The 22,906-nt window shown below is 40.3% G+C and overlaps 1 protein-coding gene across 1 annotated transcript; it reads right to left on the bottom strand.

The window, feature by feature from the left end:
• Positions 1 to 469: 469 nt before the first annotated feature.
• Positions 470 to 21,146, bottom strand: BLOC1S2 (biogenesis of lysosomal organelles complex 1 subunit 2). The gene is made up of 5 exons (XM_089510857.1): positions 21,020 to 21,146; positions 9,442 to 9,558; positions 8,757 to 8,876; positions 4,367 to 4,471; positions 470 to 3,347 (listed from the first exon to the last, which is right to left on the bottom strand). Exons 1-5 carry the CDS (start codon positions 21,069 to 21,071, stop codon positions 3,316 to 3,318), a joined length of 426 nt encoding a protein of 141 aa, XP_089366983.1. The 5' UTR covers positions 21,072 to 21,146; the 3' UTR covers positions 470 to 3,315.
• Between the last annotated feature and the right edge of the window lie 1,760 nt (positions 21,147 to 22,906).

Below are 22,906 nucleotides of genomic sequence, written 5' to 3'. Positions count from 1 at the left end.
GTGGTGCACTGGTTACGCCGCAGCCACAGCATAGAAAGAACCCACTTTTTGTGGGTTATTTTTCCACCAGCGGGAAGCTGCACGGTTTGTCCGCTGAGGCTTCCTGCCAGCGGGGAAGTAGGCGCCGGCAGACCACCCTTTCTGGGCGATCTATACCGCATCACTGTCTTTTAAAACTGTCAACAGTAGCTTCCACTAGGAGATTTAACCTAATTTATGCCCTAGAAAGGCATTGTTCAATGGCCCAGGTTACAGGTGCAATTTCACATCAGAAAGTACATCCAGGTGAAATCTGTGTGCAAATGTACATTCTTTGGTTGCCAGGATTCATTTTAGTTGCTACCATTTAAAAATGATTTTGTTTTCATTTAAAAATTACTTTGTTAAGCATTTATGCCCTTTCTCTTCATATAAAAGTTTGTATCTTTGTACTTATTGGCAATATTAAAGACAGCAAAGTTTGGCTTGTAAGAGAAAGTTTTATTAAAAATTCTTGTGCATTATTTCACTTAAATATATGAAATCACCATACAGCTGGAATTCTTGCTATATACTATATACTAAATTGAACACTTGTTGAAAAATGGTAATGCAGAAATGTGAACATGACATGCTAGATTGAGGTAGAGTGTATCAGACATAATTTCAGCCCTCCAGGTTTAAGAGGAGCCTGAAACTCACTTGCAGAACACACACTTTGTACACAAAATGTCCTAGCTTCAATCCCATGCATCTCCAACAAGGGTAAGGAAGACTCTTCTCAAACACTAATAGAAAAACATGTCTTCTATTCGATGTCTTCTGCTTAGCTGAGGAGAATTTCTTAGGACATGGCTGGGCAACTGTAGCCCAACAGATGTTCTTCAACTTCTCCCACAAACTCTATCCAGCACAGGCAATAGCAGAGGATCATGGAAGCTGATGTTCATACGATGTCACAGTTGTCTAGGCCCAGTGCAGATACTGAACTAGACCAGTGGTTCCCAAACTTTGGTCCTCCAGACATTTTGGACTGCAGCTCCCAATTCCTATTGGCCAAGATGGCTGGGTCTTTTAGGAACTGAAGTTCAAAACATCTGGAGGACCAAAGTTTGGGTGCCACTGAGTTAGATAGAACAATGATCTAATTCTGCATCACACAACCTGAGCAAGTTAAAAGATACTTATTCAGCTCATCCTCTCAGCTCATGTTCTTCTCCATAGTCCAGATATGCAAAATTAAAAGATTGTTAGTGTAGCAACTTAGTAATAGGATAGAACAAATAAAGTCACTTTGAAGTACACATTGCAGGTGGAAGTCTTACAGAAGTTTGTAAATCAATTAAAGTATACCTTCATGTGTCCCAGATAAGATTCACATAATTAAAATTTGTGTAGTTTGGTCTTTTTGCTAGCAGACCCCATCAAACTTAGGATATTTTTTAACCATAACTTTCCATCACATTTACTGCATAGGGTAAGCAGATTCTATCGCAGACACATTGTTTTGATAGCATTATGGATATCCTCTTCAAAAACAAGGATAATTGTTAGCCAACTTTACCTACACACAGGATACACCAGGCACAAATACTGATAATGATGAATGTTGATGTGCTCAACTGATATCCTTTATGTGCCTCTACCACAGAATTTGGATTGAGATAAACAAATATTGAAAGCATAAATCTGAAATCTTGTGTCCCTGCGTACACAAGAACGGCTGGGAAGTTCTGCTTACAATTCAAAGAGATATTTACAATGCCAGCACAAGGCCTCTAAAAGTAATGGGAGCCAACAAATGTTGCAGCAGCGACAAGATTTGTATAAGGAACACTGATGCCCACTTGATTACCAAATTGGTAGGGCATGGAACATATACAAGTAAACAGGCTGTAAAAAAAACTGCACATAGATCCCAATATCAATGCATTTGTCAATAAATTTCTGCATAGTTAATACACATATATGTCATAGTGCCATGTCTGGCTGCAATTACAAATCAGGCAGTCACAGTGAGAGCTAAAGGGAACTAGATGGCACCCACCAATCATTTCTGAACTAAAGAAGTTGAGTTTTTCAAAACAGAGGGTTTGCCAATTTTTCAAAATGTACCAGGCATTGGTCAAGGGGCCCATATTAAAAACTGTACCTGGTGCAGAGAAACAATGCTTGGGTACTATTTTCTAAACTACTCAGAATTGTCTCAAGTATTTTCATGTACATGTTACTGCAAAATTATATATACATGTTGGTCAGAGATATCAAATCTCCAAACAAAATTCAGGCTGAGAGAACATGGTTTAACTAAGTTGAACAGAAATGGTAAAACAATCAGCTGTGGGATGCTAGAAGTTACAGAAATGTCTAACATCCCTTCCCTCACAGAAAAAAAAGTAAGAATTCCAAGTCCTGCCAGCAAGAAACTGTTTGGAAAGCCATGTAAGCAAGTAAAGCTAGTATGTGAAAATGGAAGTGTGGGTGGGAACGGTGTTTCTATAGCAGCTGCCTTACAGTACTATTTTCCATTCTGGCAGTCTCTTGAGTTGCCTTTCTTTAATGTTTCTGAATTAAATTTTAAAGCACATTAAGTTCTAACTTTGTTATGTCCATCTAAACACTACTAAAATAAACCTGTCACACAGTGGCAAGATTAAAACCATCTATCCTTACCGCATGCCCAGTGACTGCTGAACCAGGGCTAACACAGAGGATCAGCCAGCTCTATGCATATTCTGCCTAACCATGACTCACAGAGAAAGCAGTCTGGATTGACAGATGTCTCTGCTAGACTTTGTTGTGATACCTCTCCGAATGAAGCTGAAGACCATCCTTCTGCCACAAACAGGCTCATTTTACTTTCCAAGTATTGTATATTTCTCAAACAAAACAAAAGAAAACAGATTTATAGTTAGGCCATATCATTTTAGTGACTATCACAACACAGTGGTAGCTGACATATTCACAAATTAATGGCTCTGCAAAGCACAAAATACATCCTATGTACTCTAGAAAAGCAGGTGCATACTGTTAGTTATGGGAAAAGTTACTGAGTCAGATTGCTGAAGCAGCTATCAGTGGCCTTAGTACATCTCCTGTAAAATGAGCTTGAAAAATAGTGTAAAAAAAGAAAAAGAAAAGATAGATTTTACAGAAGAAAGATCTCAGCCTTATACAAGGGAAGCCACCACAGCCCTTAGGTGTTCCCACATAGCTCTATTCAAGGATATTTTAGTGCAAGTTCTATAAAATCCAAAAAGTCAGTGATGCATAATTGTATTTCTTGCAAGAAAGAGCCATGTGTTCTAGATGAAACTTTCATTGCATAATGTCCTTTCATCGTTTCTCCAGTTTTTTGTATTTTGCTTCTGCAGAAGACAAAACACAGAACCATTAGTGCAAGCAAAATATTTAAATAATAATAATAAAACTTTTATTTGTATCCTGCTTTTCTGTGATGAGACAATCAAAGCAGCTCACAACACATTAAAATATCCACATTCAACATTATGTCCCAAGTTCCCCCGCTTAAAACAGGATTAAACCTGATACAATTAAAATTGGGTATTAAAATATCTATTAATAACACAATAAAAATATAATGAGGACAGAGTGCTGGGCTAATACATGATGTGAAGGGTGATCATTCTGTGACTGGATAATTTTATTCAGGAAAGGCCTGCCGGAAGAGATCCGTCTTGACAGCTTTTTTCCCTCCTTACACTTGCCTCTGTTTTCCCTCCCTTTTGTGATATCCAACTCTACTAAAATGTAACTTGTACGTTTCCTGAGGCTAGGACCTGTCTTTTAATTATATTATTCTGTTAAACACTATATACATCATTGACTCAATGTTCACATGTATTTACTATCTGCAAACTTAAGGATCTAAATTGCTTCCAAAATATATTAAGAAGACTTTTGATAGTTGTGATGACATACAAAGACATCTATCACATATTCCAAGTAATGTAAATTCTTGTGTTATGTCAATGGAGGTGAGGTTGTGGTGTAGAAAATACAAAAAAATAAGTATTATTTCTCATATGTAGGCCATACTATTACATCACTGAACCTAACTGGGCAGATGCAGCACTAGTATTTATTTATTTGATTGATTGATTGATTAATTAATTAATTAATTAATTATATTGGCTAAATTTTACCATCCTGTAATATTAGTCCTGCATTGTATTTCCTTTGGAAGCTTCAGTGGGATGGTGTGACAACACCATTCTCTATGATATGTACATGAAAATTGTCAAAAGCTTGCCAGTATTCATTAGGGGATAACCCCCACCCCGGCTGTTGTGGAAAGAAGCAAAACAAGAGTCCTGCTTTATACAATTTCCAAACAAAATTTTCTAGGAGTATTACAAATAGCTACCAAGTTTCTTTGAATATGCATCCAGCTTGTATGCTGCCTGTTCCAAAGCTGCTACCTGCTCTTCAATTAGATTTATTTGTTCCAGATATGGTTGAAGTCCAGCATCTTGAAGAAAGGGTAGAGTAGAAAAACAACACAATTAGTTATTGACTAACTGATGGTAAACCTGGTCATTAGGTGTGAAATAAGATGTCTAGAAGGTATGACATACCGTATATACTCAACTATAAGTCGAGAAATTTATGCCCCAAAATGGACTCCAAAATCAAGGATCGACTTATGGAAGGGTCAATAGGTTACTACAGATGATAAAGTTCATTAAAAAAAAGTGCCCATCTTCCTCTGTAGCCAAGTAAACAGTCCCCATTTGAGTCCCGGTACCGGCAGCCTCTCCTCTCTCCGTGTGTGTGTGTGATCCTTCAGCCCTCCCTCACAGCTGGAGCTAAAAAGCAGCTACTGAGGAAAGGGAGAAGGATGCAGAGAGAGGGAGCATGCCCAGGCTTGGACCCCGTTTTGCAAACCATGGGTCTGGAAATGCTGGGGTTAAAGGCAAGCCTGGGGTCCTCCTTTTCTCCCCTGCAAGCCAAGGATCTGGAAATGCTGGGGTTAAAGGCAAGCCTGGGGTCTTCCTTTTCCCCCCCTGCAAGCCATGGGTCTGGAAATGCTGGGGTTAAAGGCAAGGCTGGGGTCCTCCTTTTCCCCCCTCCAAGCCATGGGTCTGGAAATGCTGGGGTTAAAGGCAAGGCTGGGGTCCTCCTTTTCCCCCCTGCAAGCCATGGGTCTGGAAATGCTAGGGTTAAAGGCAAGGCTGGGGTCCTCCTTTTTTCCCCCTCCAAGCCATGGGTCTGGAAATGCTGGGGTTAAAGGCAAGCCTGGGGTCCTCCTTTTTTCCCCTGCAAGCCATGGGTCTGGAAATGCTGGGGTTAAAGGCAAGGCTGGGGTCCTCCTTTTCCCCCCTCCAAGCCATGGGTCTGGAAATGCTGGGGTTAAAGGCAAGGCTGGGGTCCTCCTTTTCCCCCCTGCAAGCCATGGGTCTGGAAATGCTAGGGTTAAAGGCAAGGCTGGGGTCCTCCTTTTTTCCCCCTCCAAGCCATGGGTCTGGAAATGCTGGGGTTAAAGGCAAGGCTGGGGTCCTCCTTTTTCCCCCCTGCAAGCCATGGGTCTGGAAATGCTGGGGTTAAAGGCAAGGCTGGTGTCTTCTTTTTTCCTCCTGCAAGCCTTGAGTCTGGAAATGCTGATGCAAAGAGGTGTGTGTGTGTGGGGGTATGTATGCACCCAGACTTGTTTCCCCATGCTGATACTGTGACCCTTGAGAGAGGTTCAGAGAAGGAGATGTAGAGCGGGAAGTGGTGCTTTGTTTCCCCCTTTAGATCTTTTGTAACATGCCCTTGACTTATCCACGGGTCATATCAAAATCCATGATTTTGGCCTCAAAAACTGCCCTCAACTTATACATGAGTATATACGGTATTTTAAAGTCCTTTAAACCACTAAAAAAAATGACATAAACCCATAAGCCTGCATTATATAAACTTACAGCACTGGCCCATATCATTTGCTTTGATGGACAATGCTACCCAGCTTTTACTTGAAATTCTTATAATTTGTGATGCTGAAAATTAAAGCTGGAAGACTAACATGAAAGGTTATGGCTCCTTCTCATTACAGAATTAAAATTTAAGAATAAAACTAACAAAAAGATCCCCTTTACCACAACTAATATAAGAACATTTTTTCATTCTGAATAAATTAATACTTATGCTTATTTTCAAAAGCAAGTGTGGGCTCTGGTACTAACACCAGTACCCTATGGTATGTCATTTAGTTACCAAATGTTAGACACAAAAGTACATGAATCCTGTGTTACACACATATAATATTTTTTACAAGTTCCACAGTAATTCCAAGGTAACAAGAAAACCCTGAATCAACACTAGTGGTTCTCATGCAATGACCTACTACACTGAATGATTATTTTAAAATAATATAACATGAGATTCTCAATCACAGATCTATGTGCACCCTTTACAAGAATCATATGAAAATCTACTCATATGAAAAATCTACCTAACACAGAGATTAAATTGCACACTACAATACCAATCTATTACTATACAACTGAGCTAAGAGATATGTTAGGTAGAGAGGAAGACGACATGCAAATGTAGTATTTTGTTCTGAACTGATTGTGGAGGAAATCACAGGCACCCACTTGGGAGTACCCAATTTATAAAGGCAACAATTTAATGACATGAAATGTACATATAGGCAATAAACCGCACAAATGACAAGAGCTTTCTTCTAATAATAATAATAAATAATAAATTTTATTTATATACCGCTTTTCCAAAAGATCAAAGCGGTTTACACAGAATTAAAACCAGTTACAAACACATCATAAAAATAGATAAAAACCAGTAACACAATATACACTATACAAATCTAAAACATTCATTCAATAGGGTGAGGCAGAGAGTCGATGGGATCAAAATACACAACTTCATTTTCCAGAGGGGAAGGCTTGACAGAAGAGGAAGGTTTTAAGCCTCTTTTTAAATGTTTCCGGGGGGTGATAAGGCGGAGCTCCTCGGGAAGACTGTTCCAGATTTGTGGGGCCGCTACTGAGAAGGCCATCTGGGATGTTGTAACATATTTAGAAGGTGGGATTTCCAGCAAGTTCTTCCCGGTTGTTCTGAGTGTGCTGAGCGGATTATATGGGGAGATGCGGTCCCTCAAGTAACGCGGGCCCAAGCCATGTAGGGCTTTATAGGTGATAACCAACGCCTTGTATTGTGCTTGGAAGCGAATAGGCAGCCAGTGCAGATCTTTCGGAATAGGTGTTATATGGTCAAACCTGGAAACACCAGTGACCAATCTGGCTGCCATATTCTGTACTAGCTGAAGCTTCCGGGCTTGGTACAAGGGTTGCCCCATGTAGAACAAATTACAGAAATCTAAGGGAGAGGTTACCAGAGCATGTACCACAGTTTCAAGGTCCCTTTGGCCCAGGTAGGGTCGCAGTTGGCGTATCAACCGAAGTTGATAGCAAGCACTTCTGAACGTCTCATCCACTTGAGATGTCAACTGTAGAGATGAGTCCAGAAGTACTCCTAAACTGTGAACTTCATCCTTCAGGGGAAGTGTGACCCCATTCAGGACAGGTGGATAAATTTCCTTCCCCGGGCCTGGGGAACCTATCACAAGTACTTCCGTTTTCTCTGGATTCAAACTGAGTTTGTTTTCCCTCATCCAGCTCATTACCGACTCCAGGCAGGCAGTCAGAAGAGAGACCCCATCCTTAGTCACTGAATCAGTCGGGGACACAGAGAAACATATTTGGGTGTCATCAGCGTACTGATAACACCGCGCCCCGTGTCTCCGGATGATCTCTCCCAGCGGTTTCATGTAAATGTTAAACAAGGTGGGGGACAAAATAGCTCCCTGAGGGACACCAGATGTGAGTTCCCTCTTAGAGGAACAAGTGTCCCCCAACTGCACCATCTGGAATCTGCCTGAGAGGTAGGAACGGAACCACTGGAGCACAGTGCCCCAATACCCAACTCCCTCAGGCGTTCCAGAAGGATACCATGGTTGATGGTATTGAAAGCCGCTGAGATGTCCAAGAGCACCTGTGGCCCTCCATATTGTGTCCAGATGTTTTTGGACACAAAATTTTATCACTTCTATCTCTAGTTAAGCTGGCTAGGACACATGGGAAGTCCAGCATCATCTGGAGGGTCACCAGTTTCCCATCCATTTAAAAAAATCACAATACATCTCATCAACAAAGTGGTTTTCCCATTGCATTTTCTTTTTTCTTTTTTTTTTTTGCCTTTGTCTGTTAAAGGTGCTAGAACAGTCTTCACAAAACTGATACCTTCCAGATGTGTTAGGTTACAACTTCCATTATTGCCTATGCAGACTGGAAATGACAGGATGTGCCAGTTGCATCACTGGGGGGAGGGGGGGATGCAGGGGGAGCGGACTGCACCAGGTGATACCCCAGAAGGGGTTGACACACAGTTGGTCCCCCGCCCCCCCAAGGGCCTTGGGTGCCCTGTCCTGGCCACTGTGAGGCCTTGGGCAATGCATCTGGGCCGCTGCAAGGCCTTGAGTGCCCTGTCCAGCCACTGCAAGGCCTTGGGTGCTGCATCCGGGCCACCGCGAGGCTCTGGAGCATGCATGCCAGAGGTCCTGCCCCCCATAAGCCCCACTCCCTGCACCGGGTGTCACCAAGTTGGGTGATGCCACTGGAATGTGCAATCAGTCTGGAGGGCACTAAGTTGAGGAAGACTGTGCTAGCAAAATCCTTTAAAGACTCCTCTTATAGACTGTACAAACAATTCAGAATTACAACACCATCTTGATTTGAATGTCTCTCTCTACTTACATTTCTGATTCAAATCTTTTAGATTTCGACTTATGTTTATAGCAATATCTTTCATTTCAAGGTACTTCAAACTAGTCAACTTGTTCATATTTTCCAACAGCTTGTAATCTTCACTTGTGGCTTGAAGAGAGCAGGGGAAAACACACAAAAATGTTATTTCTTTTAAAAATGTAATTACTTATATATTAAAATTACACAATTTTAATCTTACCTTTAAGTGAAGTACCCCCAAATACTCATTATTCTTTCATGTCGGCTATTAGCTCAAATGTTTCAAATGTGGAATTTGAACCACTGGTCCTAAAAATTAGCTTTAACAGAGGTCTTTCATTACCATGTAGGCATGTTGGGTGGATGCCAAAGGAAAAAAAGAATGTAATTGGAGAGTTTTCTAGCCATGTTGTCATCACATGAAGCAGCCCATCAAAAGTGAATATGGATAAAACATGTTGAGAAACTGCACGCTTTGTGTGACCTAGTGATATTATTGGGAAAATGCTGATAAGACATACAGCTGACCTGGTATGAGATGGCCTAGTTTGAGGGAAAGAGTCATAATGATATTTTGACTGCACTACTTCCAACAATTACTTCGAATTAAAGTCCCAGAGAACACAATGGGATTTACTTCTGAGAAAACATGCACAGGGTTAGGTTGTGTGTGTAAAACGTAATGTTAACTTACCAGTCAATTCTCCTGTCAGGTAAATGGCCATTTTGCTAAACATATCCTTACAAAGTTCATTGATATCTGCCTCGGCTGGTTCTGTAGCTTCTTCTGCTGTTTCAACAGCAGGATCCTCTATTAAGATTTAAAAATATACAAGAAAATATAAAAAATTACACATTGGCTGTTTTACCTATATCCACATTTAACTGTAAGGTACAGATTAATGCAGAAACTTAACTTAATCATATGTAATACAGAATCATTGAGTTGGAAGAGACCTCAAGAGCCATCAAGTCTTTAAAAATCAATGTCTATACAATTCTACTTAAAAGTAATGGGATTCAATTATGCATTGAGAATTAGGAGATCTTTTAGTTGCATATGTGTAGGAAGAACCGTAAACTATTTGAAATGGGAAATGCAATCATGGAATTTAAAAAGTAAAATACTGTAGTAAAATAATTCTGCTCATAACATTTATAGCCAATATGCCATATCCAAAGGTGGATAACTCTGCCTCTACTGCCAAGATCCTGGTCCATGCCCTAGTGGTCTCACGACTTGATTACTGTAACGTCCTCCTGGCTGGGCTTCCTCTTTCTCACCTCCGTCCTTTAATCTCTGTTCAGCATTCAGCTGCACACATTATCACTTCCACCCACCGCGCTGACCACATCTCTCCTGTGTTGGCATCCCTTCACTGGCTCCCCCTCCCTTTCCACATTCAGTATAATAAATAATAATAATAATAAAATTTTTATTTTTATACCGCCCTTCCATAGATCATAGTATAAGCTCCTGCTGTCGGCATTTAAAGCCCTCCATGGACTGGCCCCTCCTTACTTATCAGACCTTCTTTCTCCTCACCTTCCCACCAGGGCCCTCCATTCTGGTAGTCAAGGTCTGCTGTCCCAACCCAGGATTTCCTCTGCCCCATCCCGGATTCGCCCCTTTTCACTTGCTGCCCCTCACTCCTGGAACCTTCTTCCCCCACAAGCAAGAGCCATCACTTCTTTAACCAGCTTCAAAACGGAGTTGAAAACCATCCTGTTCAGAGAAGCCCTCCCAGGCATTGCATAATTGTTGCTTACTACCTGTTTATCAAACCATTTCCTGTATTGCTATGTACTGTATATGCATTATCCTACTTGAGAGTATGTATTTTCCCTGGAAGATTAACCATCCATTATGAAACCAAGCCCTCCCTCCAGTCCATCTGCCTTGGTCCAGGCCTCGGAGGTAGAGAGGAACTGCTGGACCTCTTACCCTTTCCCTCCACCACTCCCTTCTCCTTCTGTGTCATGTCTTTTTAGATTGTAAGCCCGAGGGCAGGGATCCGTCTAGCTAAAAAGATTGCATGTACAGCGCTGTGTAAATTTACAGCGCTTCATAAATAAAGGTTAATAATAATAATTTTATTTGTGATTACTGTTGGCTGCCCAATAAAAGGACACAAAAAATAATGCCAGAATGCCAGAAATCAAGCAACTCATGTTCAGTGATATCTGAACACAGCAACACAGGAAGCCTAAGATAGAGAAGATTAAAAAGTATACATCTTAAAATTTTAAAAAATCCATTTTTTTAAAAAAAATATTGATTTTTATCTACCTTGAAACAAAGGACAATAATTTAGAATAACTTAGGGGTGAAACAGATGGCCATGAAGGAGCAGCCAGAACTACTCTGGCTGTGATTGGCCTGGGACTGCACGGTCCGCTCTCGAAGCAGGCCGATGGCACGGTCCCAGAGCCAATTGCCAGCAGCAGTGGTTTTTCTTAGCTCCTTTCTCTCATGGCTTCGGGCTTCCTTTGGCAGCCCCAAAGCAGATTTTTGGCCACTCTAGGGGTATGTATAATCTGAATGCCATGCTCCCAAAGTGGCCAGAAGCTGCTTCTTTTGCCTCGTCTGCTTCAAGCCTTAATTTCCCAAGTAGCTTCTTACTATTAAGTACAGTGCACCTGTATGCGAGCTTATACTGAAAGCTGCATGATGGAAAAGGAAATACTACCCGTGCCACGCCACACTGTGTGCATGAGCCTCATTGTTTTCAATGGGGTCAAGCATACACAGAATTTGCCTTGCGTGGGGGTAGGGTGGGGGTGGGAGTCTGGAATTGATCCCCTGAACAAGACACAGGTGCAATGTATTATTTCAGTGATGCTGCCAGTACAAGTCAAGGTGTAAATGTTTTAAAAAATAAAAGCTCTATCTATTATTACACAGTCTGGTATCTTTGTAAAACAAAAGAAATACCATTTTTAGTTCTGATGGAAATCATCACTGAGAAATATATACAGTTAAAGACTAAAGGGAAGGAATGCCTGAAACTGCATAACGTATAACAGGAACATGGAATGCGAGAAGCATGAATCATGGAATGTTAGACATTATAACAAAAGAAATGGAGCATATAAACATTGCAATACTGAAGAGCCTTCCCTCCAATCCATCTGCCTTGGTCCAGGCCTCAGAGGGAGAGAAGAACCACTGGACCTGATCCCCTTTGCCTCCACCATTCCCTTCTCCTTTTGTTTCGTGTCTTTTAGATTGTAAGCCTGAAGGCAGGGAACTATCTGATTAAAAATAATAATTGTAAGCTGCCCTGAGAGCCATTAGGGCTGAAGGGCGGGATATAAATACCTAAATAAATAAATAAATAAGTAAATAAATAAATAAATACTTGGCATGCGCAAGCTAAAGTAGACAGGAACTGGACATTTTGTGTCAAATAATTGTGTAGTGTTTTACTCAAGAAATTAAAATCTAAGAAGACATGGATGACGTTAATAGTGAGAAGAGATGTACCAATAGCTGTCAATGAATTATAATGCAAAGTCTAACCGAATAATAAGAATAAAACATCAGGGAAACCCCATCAGTATAACCATAATCTAAGTTTATTCTCCAACTAGAGGTTGAAGAACAAGAAATTCAAAGATTCTATGCTTGTGTCCAGCAGGAAATTGAGCACATACTGAAATAAGAAATGTTGATAATCATAAGCAATCAGAACTCAAAAGTGGCAAACAAGAGTTAAACCAAAAATTGCTGGAGAATTTGGCATACAATCAGGAAATGAAGCAGAAAAGCAACTAATTAAAATGTTGTTAATTACTCAATACAGTAATTTAATCACAAACACAGTCTTCAGGTGACCAAAGAAACACCTGTATACACAGATGTCACCTGATGGTTTATAAGGAAATCAAATAAATTTAATAATTAGAAACAGCAGATGGAGACACTCCATTCTCTTTGCAAAAACAAGACCGGAAGCAGATTGCAGCACAGACCATAAACTGCTAATACAGTGGTTCCCAACCTTCCTAATGCTGCGACCCTTTAATACAGTTCCTCATGTTGTGGTGACCCAAACCCATGAAATTATTTTTGTTGCTACTTCATAACTGTAATTAAATAGGTGTTTTCCAATGGTCTTAGGCGACCCCCATAAAAGGATCATTTGACCCCCAAAGGGGTCCCGACCCACAGGTTGGGAACCACTGTGCTAATATCAAACATCTGAGTAAAACTAAGGAACACGAAATCAATCATCGTGATGAAACACAACCTGAAGAACATCCATGTAGAATTTATAGATAATATAAAAAAATACATTTGTATTATTAAGTCTAATTGACCAGGACCCAAAAGAACTCTGGACTGAAGCCAGGGACATTATAAGGGAGGAATGCAAAAAGATATTATCTGTAGCCAAAAGTAAAGAAAAGCCTCATTGGATGACAGATGAAACTCTTCAATTACATGAAGCAAAAGGTGGCAGATATAGGATCAGAATCCTGGTCGCAGCTGTTTAAAGCCTTGTGAACAGAGACAAAGAGAACTGCTATAAAAATCATGGAGACCCAGAGAAGATGGCAACAAAAAAGACAGAACAAGAAATTTCTTCCACAAGATCTGAGAAATCAAATAGCAATTTAAAGCAAAAGTGGGGATGCTATATGATTATCAGGGAAACACACTGCATGATCAAGAAGAAATAAAAAAGACAATGGCCCCATACAGACAGGCCAAAATAAAGCTGCTTTGGGTCACTTTGGAGGTATGCTGTTTAAATGATGCATGTGTCCTAAGGGTCCAGAAGCCACGCCAAAGCCATGCTCCAGTCCTAAGGATTGGAATGTGGCTTTGGTGAAGCTTTCAGACTTTTAGGACGCATGCATCATTTAAACAGCATACCTCCAAAGTGACCTGAAGCAGCTTTATTTTGGCAGTCTGTATGGGGCCAATGAAAACAATACACTGAGGAACTATACAAAAGCTGAAAGGATGACAGATTCATTCAAGGAAGAATATTTTGAAGATGAACTCACAGTAAGAAAGTAAAATAGAAGCTGCACTTGAGAGATATAAATCACAAGGAAAAGATGGCATAATAAAAGAGATGTTTCAGGCTACAGAGACAGAATCTATTAAAATTCTAACTAAAATCCAACAAATATGGAACAATGGCCCACAGATTGGAAGTGCTCCATATACATTCCAATCCCTAAGGAAGGGGGCAACGGGGATTGCAGTAACCACTGGGCCGCTGCATTAATTTCCCACACAAGCCAAATGATCCCCAAAATGTTACAACAATTACTTTTATCATATATGTAGTAGAAAATGCCAGATATACAAGGTAGGTTCAGAAAAGGAAGATGCTCTGTTGCAAACATACGTTGAGTAATGGAACGCTCCAAAGAATTTGATAAGAAAAAGAAAAAGAACAGAGAATATCAAACTTATTAGCTATTAAAGAAAAGGAACTTGAATTGCATTTAGGGGATTCGAAAATACTAGAGGAAATAAATCTATTAAAGAAACAGAAAATAAGCAGAGACACAATTGAAATCAGTAAAAAACTAAAAACTCTAAAACAAAGAAGCTTTGATCAAGCTAACAAAATAGGCAAGGGATTAGCAGAAATGCTAAGAAAGAAGCAAAATAAGAAAATAATAACTGAATTAAAAGTAGAAGGTAAAATAGTATCTAAACAAGAGGATATAAAAAATGCTTTTCTTCAATTCTTTTCAGAACTGTATAAAGAACAGGAAATAGATATTAATAAAATCCAAATCTACTTAGATGATGAAAAAGATGAATTTATAAAATTAAGTAAAAATCAATTAGAAGATTTAAACAAACCAATTAGTAATATGGAAGTTAGGACTGCAATCGATAACTTAAAAAATGGCAAAGCACCAGGGCCTGATGGATTTACTCCCCTTTTTTACAAAACATTCAAAGAAGAATTAAGTGGACCCCTGCAAAAATTGTTAAATTCTATCATAAAAGAAGGTGTACCTGAAACATGGAAGGAGGCAGATATAACACTAATTCCGAAAGAAGGAAAAGATGCAAATTTAGTTAAAAATTATAGACCGATCTCACTTCTTAATATAGATTATAAAATTTTTTCGGCTATTTTGGCAACCAGATTAAAAAATTTTCTAAAGGACTGTATTGATAAAGATCAAAAAGGATTCCTACCCCAAAGACAATTAAGAGACAACACAAGATTGGTTTTGAACGTAATTGAATTCTATGAAAAACATAATGAAAGAGAATTAGGCCTCCTTCTATTAGACCTGGAAAAAGCATTTGATACAGTAAATTGGAAAACAATCTTCGAAATTTTAGAAAAAATGAAATTGGGTGCAAATTTCATAGGATGGATTAAACAAATTTATAGTGAGCAAAAAGCCAAAATTATAATAAATGGGGAAAAAACAAACTTTATTAAAATTAACAGAGGAACTAGACAGGGTTGCCCGCTTTCCCCCCTATTATTTATTATCATGATTGAGAGACTGATTAAAAGGATCAAAAATAACAATGCCATACAAGGCGTAAGAATAAAGAGACACACCTACAAAATCAGAGCCTTTGCTGACGACTTAGTTGTTTTCTTAAATGATCCCTGTAACAGTGCAAAAGACTTATTGGATACATTAGAAAAGTTTGGAGAAATATCAGGATGTAAATTGAATAAAGAAAAATCTACAATGTTAACAAAAAATATGTCAATAAATAAAGAAAAAATACTGCAGAAAATGTTAGAAATAAAAGTGGAGAGGAAAGCGAAATATTTAGGAATAACAATTTCGAGTAATTTGGGTGAACTATTTGATAACAACTACAAAAAAGTATGGAAAGAAATCAAAGCAAAATTGGAAAAATGGAAAAAATGTAATCTGTCCCTATTAGGGAAAGTGGCAGCTATAAAAATGGTGGTTCTCCCCAAACTTCTATTTCTATTCCAGACTCTCCCAATTATAATCAAAGATAATTTTTTTAAATTATGGCAAAGGGATTTGAGTAATTTTATATGGCAAAAGAAAAGACCAAGAATTAGATTAAAAATTATGCAAGATTTGACGGAAAGAGGAGGATTGGGGTTACCAAATTTAAAACTATATTTTGAAGCATGCTGTCTAATGTGGCTAAAAGAATGGATACTATTAAAAGAGGAAGAGTTGTTGGAAATAGAAGGAGAGAACCTACCCTTTGGCTGGCACGCTTATCTGGGATATGATAAGATCAAAGCAAATAAAGACTTTAATTTACACTGTATAAGAAGAACACTTTTCAAAACCTGGAACAAATACAAATATAGAATTATGACAAAATTCCCCTCATGGTTTTCCCCACAAGAAGCAATTCAAAGACGCGAAACAAGGCAAACTACAAAGTGGTTAACGTATGCTAAAATAATGAAGAAAGATGAAATGGGAAGGTTGGGACTTAAAACTCAAGAAGAACTAGCCAAAGAAGGAATCAATCTAGACTGGTTTAGCTATTGGCAAATTAGAGAAAGAGTTAAATTAGATTCCAAAACATTAGGTTTTGAGGAGAAAAAAAGTGAATTCGGAAAGATAATAGAAAAAGAAAACCCAAGATGGATAAAAGAATTTTACACACTATTATTAAATTGGCAACAAGAAGATGAAATAGTAAAAGGAAATATGATTCAATGGGCGAAAAATTTCGGGTATCCCTTAAATATGGACAGATGGGAAAAGGTTTGGAAAAAGAGATTAAAATATTCGGCATCCCAAAGCTTAAAAGAAAGTTATTACAAAACATTTTTTCGATGGTATCTGACCCCTGAAAGAATATCCAAAATTTACAAATCAACAAGTAACCTATGTTGGAAGTGTCAAAAAGAACCTGGAACCCTATATCATTGTTTGTGGACATGTAAATTGGTTAAAGAATACTGGAAAAAAGTGCACGAGACGATTAATTCAATTTTTCAAACTAATATAAAATTTTTACCAGAAACTTTTTTACTAAATATGTGGGAGGAGGAAGTGGATAGGAAATATGGAAAGATCTTATATTATTTAATTTCGACGGCAAGATTGGCTTTGACACAAAAGTGGAAAGGGAAAACAATTCCAAGTAGGAGAGATTGGTTAAGTAGGCTATACGAGGCAATCGAGATGGACAAAATGACATTAATACTTAGAGATCATGTAGTGGACGAAGTAGAAGACAAATGGAATATAGTTTTGAAATACCTAGAGAAGGAATGGGGAAAAATAGCAACAGTGGGATTTAAAATACAATAATAATAAGTTAGAAGATAGAAACATGCACGTGTGAAAGATTGATCTAATGACAAAGTTAAGAGAGTAAAGTAAATACTCTAATGTAGGATTTGAAGAATTGCAAAGAAAAAGGAAATATTAAATTAGAATGGGATACGTAGAGGATCAAAAATAGGGAGTAACAAAATCTAAATAATCTGAGGTTCAAAGATAAGGAGAAAAAGAGAGAGAGATATATATTACTGCTGTGGATTGATCTCAAATAAAGAAATGAATATAAAGAAATAAAAGGGACACTCAAAGTAGAAAAGACAAAGATATCTAGTAAGATTAGAGAGAGAAGTCAGGGAAGAATGAAGTGAATGAAGGTAGAGGATGGAGGAAGAGTGTTTAAGAGAATGTAAAGTAAGTGATGGAAGGTGAGAGTAAGTGGTAGAAGAAGAGGAGAAAGTGACAGAGTGAAGATTTGTAAGCGTGAAGATGAAAGCGTAGTAATCGCAGGGAATGGGGAACTGGAAAAGAAAAGTAAGTAGTAATAAGGGGGAAGAGGTTTTAGAAGGAATTTGAAGGAAAGAGAAGGAAACAATGGAGGATCAAAGATAGTTAAGATGAGAAGGAAAGAAGCAGGAGATGGTTAAGAAGTAAAGCAAGGAATAGGAGAAGGGAAAGATGTAGAAGGGAAATATAGGAGTGGGGAAAGAAAGTGATCATAGAGCAATATTCCCTATATAAAAACGTATTATTTTAATGATGGGTTATCTCTCAATATATCATTATTACTATTTTCTCTTTTTGAATCCCCATTGTAAGTAGGTTAATGCATCGAGTATGTAAGTGTGTTATTGTGTATGTTTGGTGTTTGTATATTTGATTGTCTGTTTTAAGTTTCAATAAAATTTATAAAAAAAAAAAAAAGAAAAAAAAAAAAAGAAAATCAGCCTGCACTTTATACATTGTACCAAAGCCTTTGGTTCTGTAGATCATGAAAAACTATGGATTGCCACCGCATTTGATTGTCCCGATACTCGGGACAAGAGTTCATTGCCTGAATATGATATGGAGAAATAGAAATGTTTCCAATTGGTAAGGGGATCAGGCAAAGCTTCATTTTATAATCCTGTTTAAGTTTGTATACTGAAAATATCATATGTAAAGATGGATTAGACTCAGAGGATGGAAGCGTAAACGTTGGAGGAATGAACATTCAAAATTTCAAATATGCATATGACACCATTAGCAGAAAACAGGAGGACGACCAAAATGGTGAGGGGTCTGGAAACTATGGCCTGTTACAGACTGCCAAAATAAAGCTGCTTGGGGTCTCTTTGGAGGTATGCTGTTTAAATGATGCATGCACCCTAAGAATCCGGAAGCTGCACCAAAGCTGCCCTCCAGTGCTTAGGAATGGAGTGTGGCTTTGGCGCAACCTCTGGACTCTTAGGACCCATGCATCATTTAAATAGCATACCTCCAAAGAGACCCGAAGCAGCTTTAATTTGGCAGTCTGTAAGTGGCCCATGTCCTATGAGGAACAACTTAGGGAGCTGGAGATGTTTAGCTTGGAGAAGAGAAGATTAAGAGGTGACATGATAGCCCTGTTTAAATATTTGAAGGGATGTCATATTGAGGAGGGAGCAAGCTTGTTTTCTGCTGCTCTGGACCCTAGGACCCGGAGCAATGGATGCAAGCTACAGGAAAATAGATTCCACCTCAACATTAGGAAGAACTTCCTGACAGTAAGGGCTGTTCAACAGTGGAACACACTCCTTCCTCGGAGTGTAGTGGAGTCTCCTTCCTTGGAGGTCTTTAAGCAGAGGCTGGATGGCCATCTATCTGGGATGCTTTGATTTGGATTTCCTGCATGGCAGGGGGTTGGACTGGATGGCCCTTGTAGTCTCTTCCAACTCTATGATTCTATGGAATGACTACTGAAGAGATTCAGGGAAGAAAGTGCAAAAATAATTACCACAAATAGTTTACGTAACTTTAAAATAGATAGGGAGGACACTCAAATAATTCAAGATTTTGCATATTTTGGCCCACTTGTTAATCAGAATGGAGACTGCAGTGAAGAAATCAGGACCTGGAAACGCAGATATAATGGAACCCGATAAGATCCTGAAGTGTAACGATATATCATTGAATAGTAAAGTTAGGACTGTCCATGTCATTGTATTTCCAGTTTCTATGTATGGTGGTGGAAGTTGGACAGAGAAGAATGTTCATAGAAAGAAAACCAACACATATAAGGAAGAGTTCTACAGATACCATGGACTGTTAAAAAGCCAAATAAATGAGTCCTAGGCCAAAGCAAGCCTGAACTCTGCCTAAAAGCCAAAGTGAGTAAAGTAAGAGAACAAAGACATGACTCACTAGAAAAGACAAGGATGATGGGCAAGGTAGTAGGCAAGGCGACAGGAGAAGAAGAGGAGCATATTACAATCAGTGAAGCCAGTGCCCTAAGTCTGCAATTTGAAAATGATACTATTCGAATATTGGGGCTTTTTTTTTCCAGAGCAGTAAGATTATTCTATGCAGAAGATGAACTGTGAAAACAGTTATAAATGGAAATGTATACACTTGTCCCTCCATATTTCCTAGGGTCAGGGGCACAAGACCCCAGTGAATATGGAAATCCGCAAATAAGGAAAACACCATGTTTTTACCTGAAGGACACCTCTCTAGGAATCTCTAGGTCCTCCAGTGCAACTCTGTGGTCAACGTCTGAGAGACATTGACCATAGGACTGCACTGGAGTAGCTACAAATGTCTCATAGAGTATTCTCTCTAGGAATCTCTAGGTCCTCCAGTGCAACTCTGTGGTCAACGTCTGAGAGACATTGACCATAGGACTGCACTGGAGTAGCTACAAATGTCTCGTAGAGTATTCTCTCTAGGAATCTCTAGGTCCTCCAGTGCAACTCTGTGGTCAACGTCCAACAGACACTGACCATAGAATGGCACTGGAGTAGCTACAAAGGCCTAGTAAAGTGTTCTCTCTAGGAGTGTCTAGGTCCTCCAGTGCAACCTTTAGTTAAAGCTGACCATAGAGTTGCACTGGAGGACCTAGAGATTCCTAGAGAGAACATATCAATCAAATCCATGACTAATCCAATCCGCAAATATCAAAGCCACAAATATGGAGGGATGAGCGTATATGGAAATGTTCAAATTAATAACAATTCAATAACGATTTCAGGATGAATGAAAAATATACGTTAATATTTTTTTTAAATGGAGAACATTATGAAATAAAAGCTAAAAAGCCCTCACAGGACCAAAATACACTGCAGAAATAACCCCCTTTGAGACTGCTTTAATTGCCCTGGCTCAGTGCTAGGGAATCCTGGGAATTGTAGTTTATTGTGGCACCAGAGCTCTCTGACAGGGAAGGCTGAATGTCTTACAAAACTACAGTTCCCAGCATGCCCTAGCACTGAGCCAGGGCAGTTAAAGCGGTCTGGACTGGGCTATTTCTGCCGTGTGTTTTGGACTACAGAGGTGTGAATCCATGCTTCTTAGTCCAGCTCAAAACGTTTGGGAACTCCTCTTGGACAGAAGCCAGGAATGCAGGCGGCCCCTGCTTGGCGTCTCTCCTTCTGGATTTCCTAGGCTGCCCGCTATACTGTTATAGCCTCCTCCTCCTCCTCCTGTTGCATTCTGGGTCTTGTAGTCCAGTGAGGCCTAAGAGCTCTCTGGCTGGGGATTCTAAGCGCCTCTCCCTCAACTACAAATCCCACAATGCAGCAGGAGGAGGCAGCCAGGGCAGTGGGAATGGAAGAGCGCGAGAAGGCTCCTCCCGAGTGCCGGAATGCGGCGGAGGAGGACCCCGAGGGCGCTCGGAAAGAGCGAGGAGGAAAGGCCCCTCAGCAAAGCCCCAGTCAGTACTTCCCAGGAAAAGGGCTGTCTGTCGCCACTGCCTTCGTTCTCCGCGTCCCAGAAGGCACCGCGGCACCTGCCTTTCAGGCACAGAAGCAGCCGGGCGGCAGGGACCCCTCCCTCTCCCGCCCCCTCTCTGTCCGCCATCTTACGCTTGGCGGATTGTTGGCGTCCTTCCTCGGGGGCGGCCGAAGGAGCCTCCATGACACGCTGCCCCCTCGACACACACACACACGGGCGACTTCCGGGTACAGCCTCCCCATCCACCAATCACGTCCCAGGGATCTCCCCGGCCCCGCCCCCAACGGCCACTGCGCATGCGGGAATTTGGTTACTTCGCCCGCAGCGTTTTAAGTTCCTTTTCTAGGACGTTTTCCGTCCGCACTGGAAAAATAACCCGGTTTGGTCCCGCTTTAACTCTTTTCTGTGGCTCAAGGCTATGGAATTCTGGGAGTTGGAGTTTGTTGTGGGGCCCAGAGCGGAGCTTTGCTCCGCTCTGGGCCCCACAACAAACTTCAACTCCCAGAATTCCATAGCCTTGAGCCAGACAAGTTAAAGCGGTATCAAACCGGGTTATTTCTCCAGTGTGGACTATCAAAACGTCCTCCATTTTGAGCATGACCAAGAAGCACGAATTGATCTTTCCATGAGTGTTGTTAGCTTTTATTTATCGCTTTTGGCGAAGATCAAGTGTAGTGTAGTTGGCTTTTCTTTAGCCATGTCCTCCATTCTTCCTCCATTGCCCTCCATTTCACAGGGCCTTGTCCTCCTTTGCGTTGATGAGGACCTCTGGTCACCCTGGCTGCCCTGGACTCTATGGTGACCCTGTGGATGAGATGTCCCCAAGACCCCCCCCCCCCCAATCCTCCATGTCAAGTATGTTTAGCACAGTTGTGGGAGAGGAATGTCATAGGATCCAGAAGGATGCAAATCACGTATTTTGAAAGGGCTGTCTAGGACCTTTCAGAGTTTTACAGTGGTCAGTAAGGGTTGATGAGTCAAAGCAATAAAGCTGATTATCAAACGTCCATTTCCTGGGGTTCAAAACATGGTACTAGTGTGTGTAGTGTGTCATGAAGCTATTATCATTTTTATTCATAGAATCGTAGAGTTGGAAGAGACCACAAGAGCCATCCAGTCCAACCCCATTCTGCCATGCAGGAAATCCCAATCAAAGCATCCCCAACAGATGTCCATCCAGCCTCTGTTTTAAGACCTCCAAAGAAGGAGACTCCACTACACTCCGAGGGACTTTGTTCCACTGTCGGACAGCCCTTACTGTCAGGAGTTATTAAACAGGGCTATCACATCACCTCTTAACCTTCTTTTCTCCAGGCTAAACATCCCCGGCTCCCTAAGGTGTTCCTCATAGGGCATGCTTTCCAGACCCTTCACCATTTTAGTCGCCTTCCTTTGGACACGCTTCAGTTTCTCAACATCCTTTTTGAACTGTGGTGCCCAGATCTGGACACAGTATTCCAGGTGGGACCTGACCAGAGCAGAATAGAGTGGCACTGTTACGTCCCTTGATCTAGACACTATACTTCTATTGATGCAGCCTAAAATTGCATTGGCCTTGTTAGCTGCCGCATCGCACTGTTAACTCATGTTCAGCTTGTGGTCTACTTGGACTCCTAGATCCCTTTCACACGTAGTCTCCTTCAGCAAGGTGTCCTTCATCCTATATCTGTGCATTTCATTTTTTCACCCTAAGTGCAGTACCTTATATTTCTCCGTGTTGAATTTCATTTTGTTAGCTTTGGTCCAGCTTTCTAGTCTATTCAGATTATTTTGAATTTTGATCCTGTCCTCTGGAGTATTAGCTATTCCTCCTAATTTGGTGTCATCTGCAAATTTGATAAGTATTCCCCCAATTTTTTCCTCCAAGTCATTGATAAAGATATTGAACAGTACTGGGCCCAGGACAGAGCCCTGTGGGACTCCACTGGTCACTTCTCTCCAGAATGAAAAAGAGCCATTGTTGAGCACCCTTTGGGTTCGGCCGGTCAACCAATTACAAATCCATGTAACAGTTACCT

Source organism: Sceloporus occidentalis, unplaced genomic scaffold (assembly GCF_023333645.1).
Source record: "Sceloporus occidentalis isolate IW3139 unplaced genomic scaffold, rSceOcc1.0.p SCAF_2, whole genome shotgun sequence".
Classification (NCBI taxonomy): Eukaryota; Metazoa; Chordata; class Lepidosauria; order Squamata; family Phrynosomatidae; genus Sceloporus; species Sceloporus occidentalis.
The sequence above is the reverse complement of the archived record's forward strand: the minus strand, read 5'-3'. Positions and strand labels throughout refer to the sequence as shown.

Excerpts from the sequence above, each read along its gene's own strand:
- BLOC1S2 (XM_089510857.1), bottom strand. The coding sequence starts at position 21,071 with ATGGAGGCTCCTTCGGCCGCCCCCGAGGAAGGACGCCAACAATCCGCC. Across the intron at positions 9,559-21,019 it reads ACGCCAACAATCCGCCAAGC|AGGATCCTGCTGTTGAAACA; the intron begins GTAAGATGGCGG and ends AAATCTTAATAG. Across the intron at positions 8,877-9,441 it reads CCTGACAGGAGAATTGACTG|CCACAAGTGAAGATTACAAG; the intron begins GTAAGTTAACAT and ends GCTCTCTTCAAG.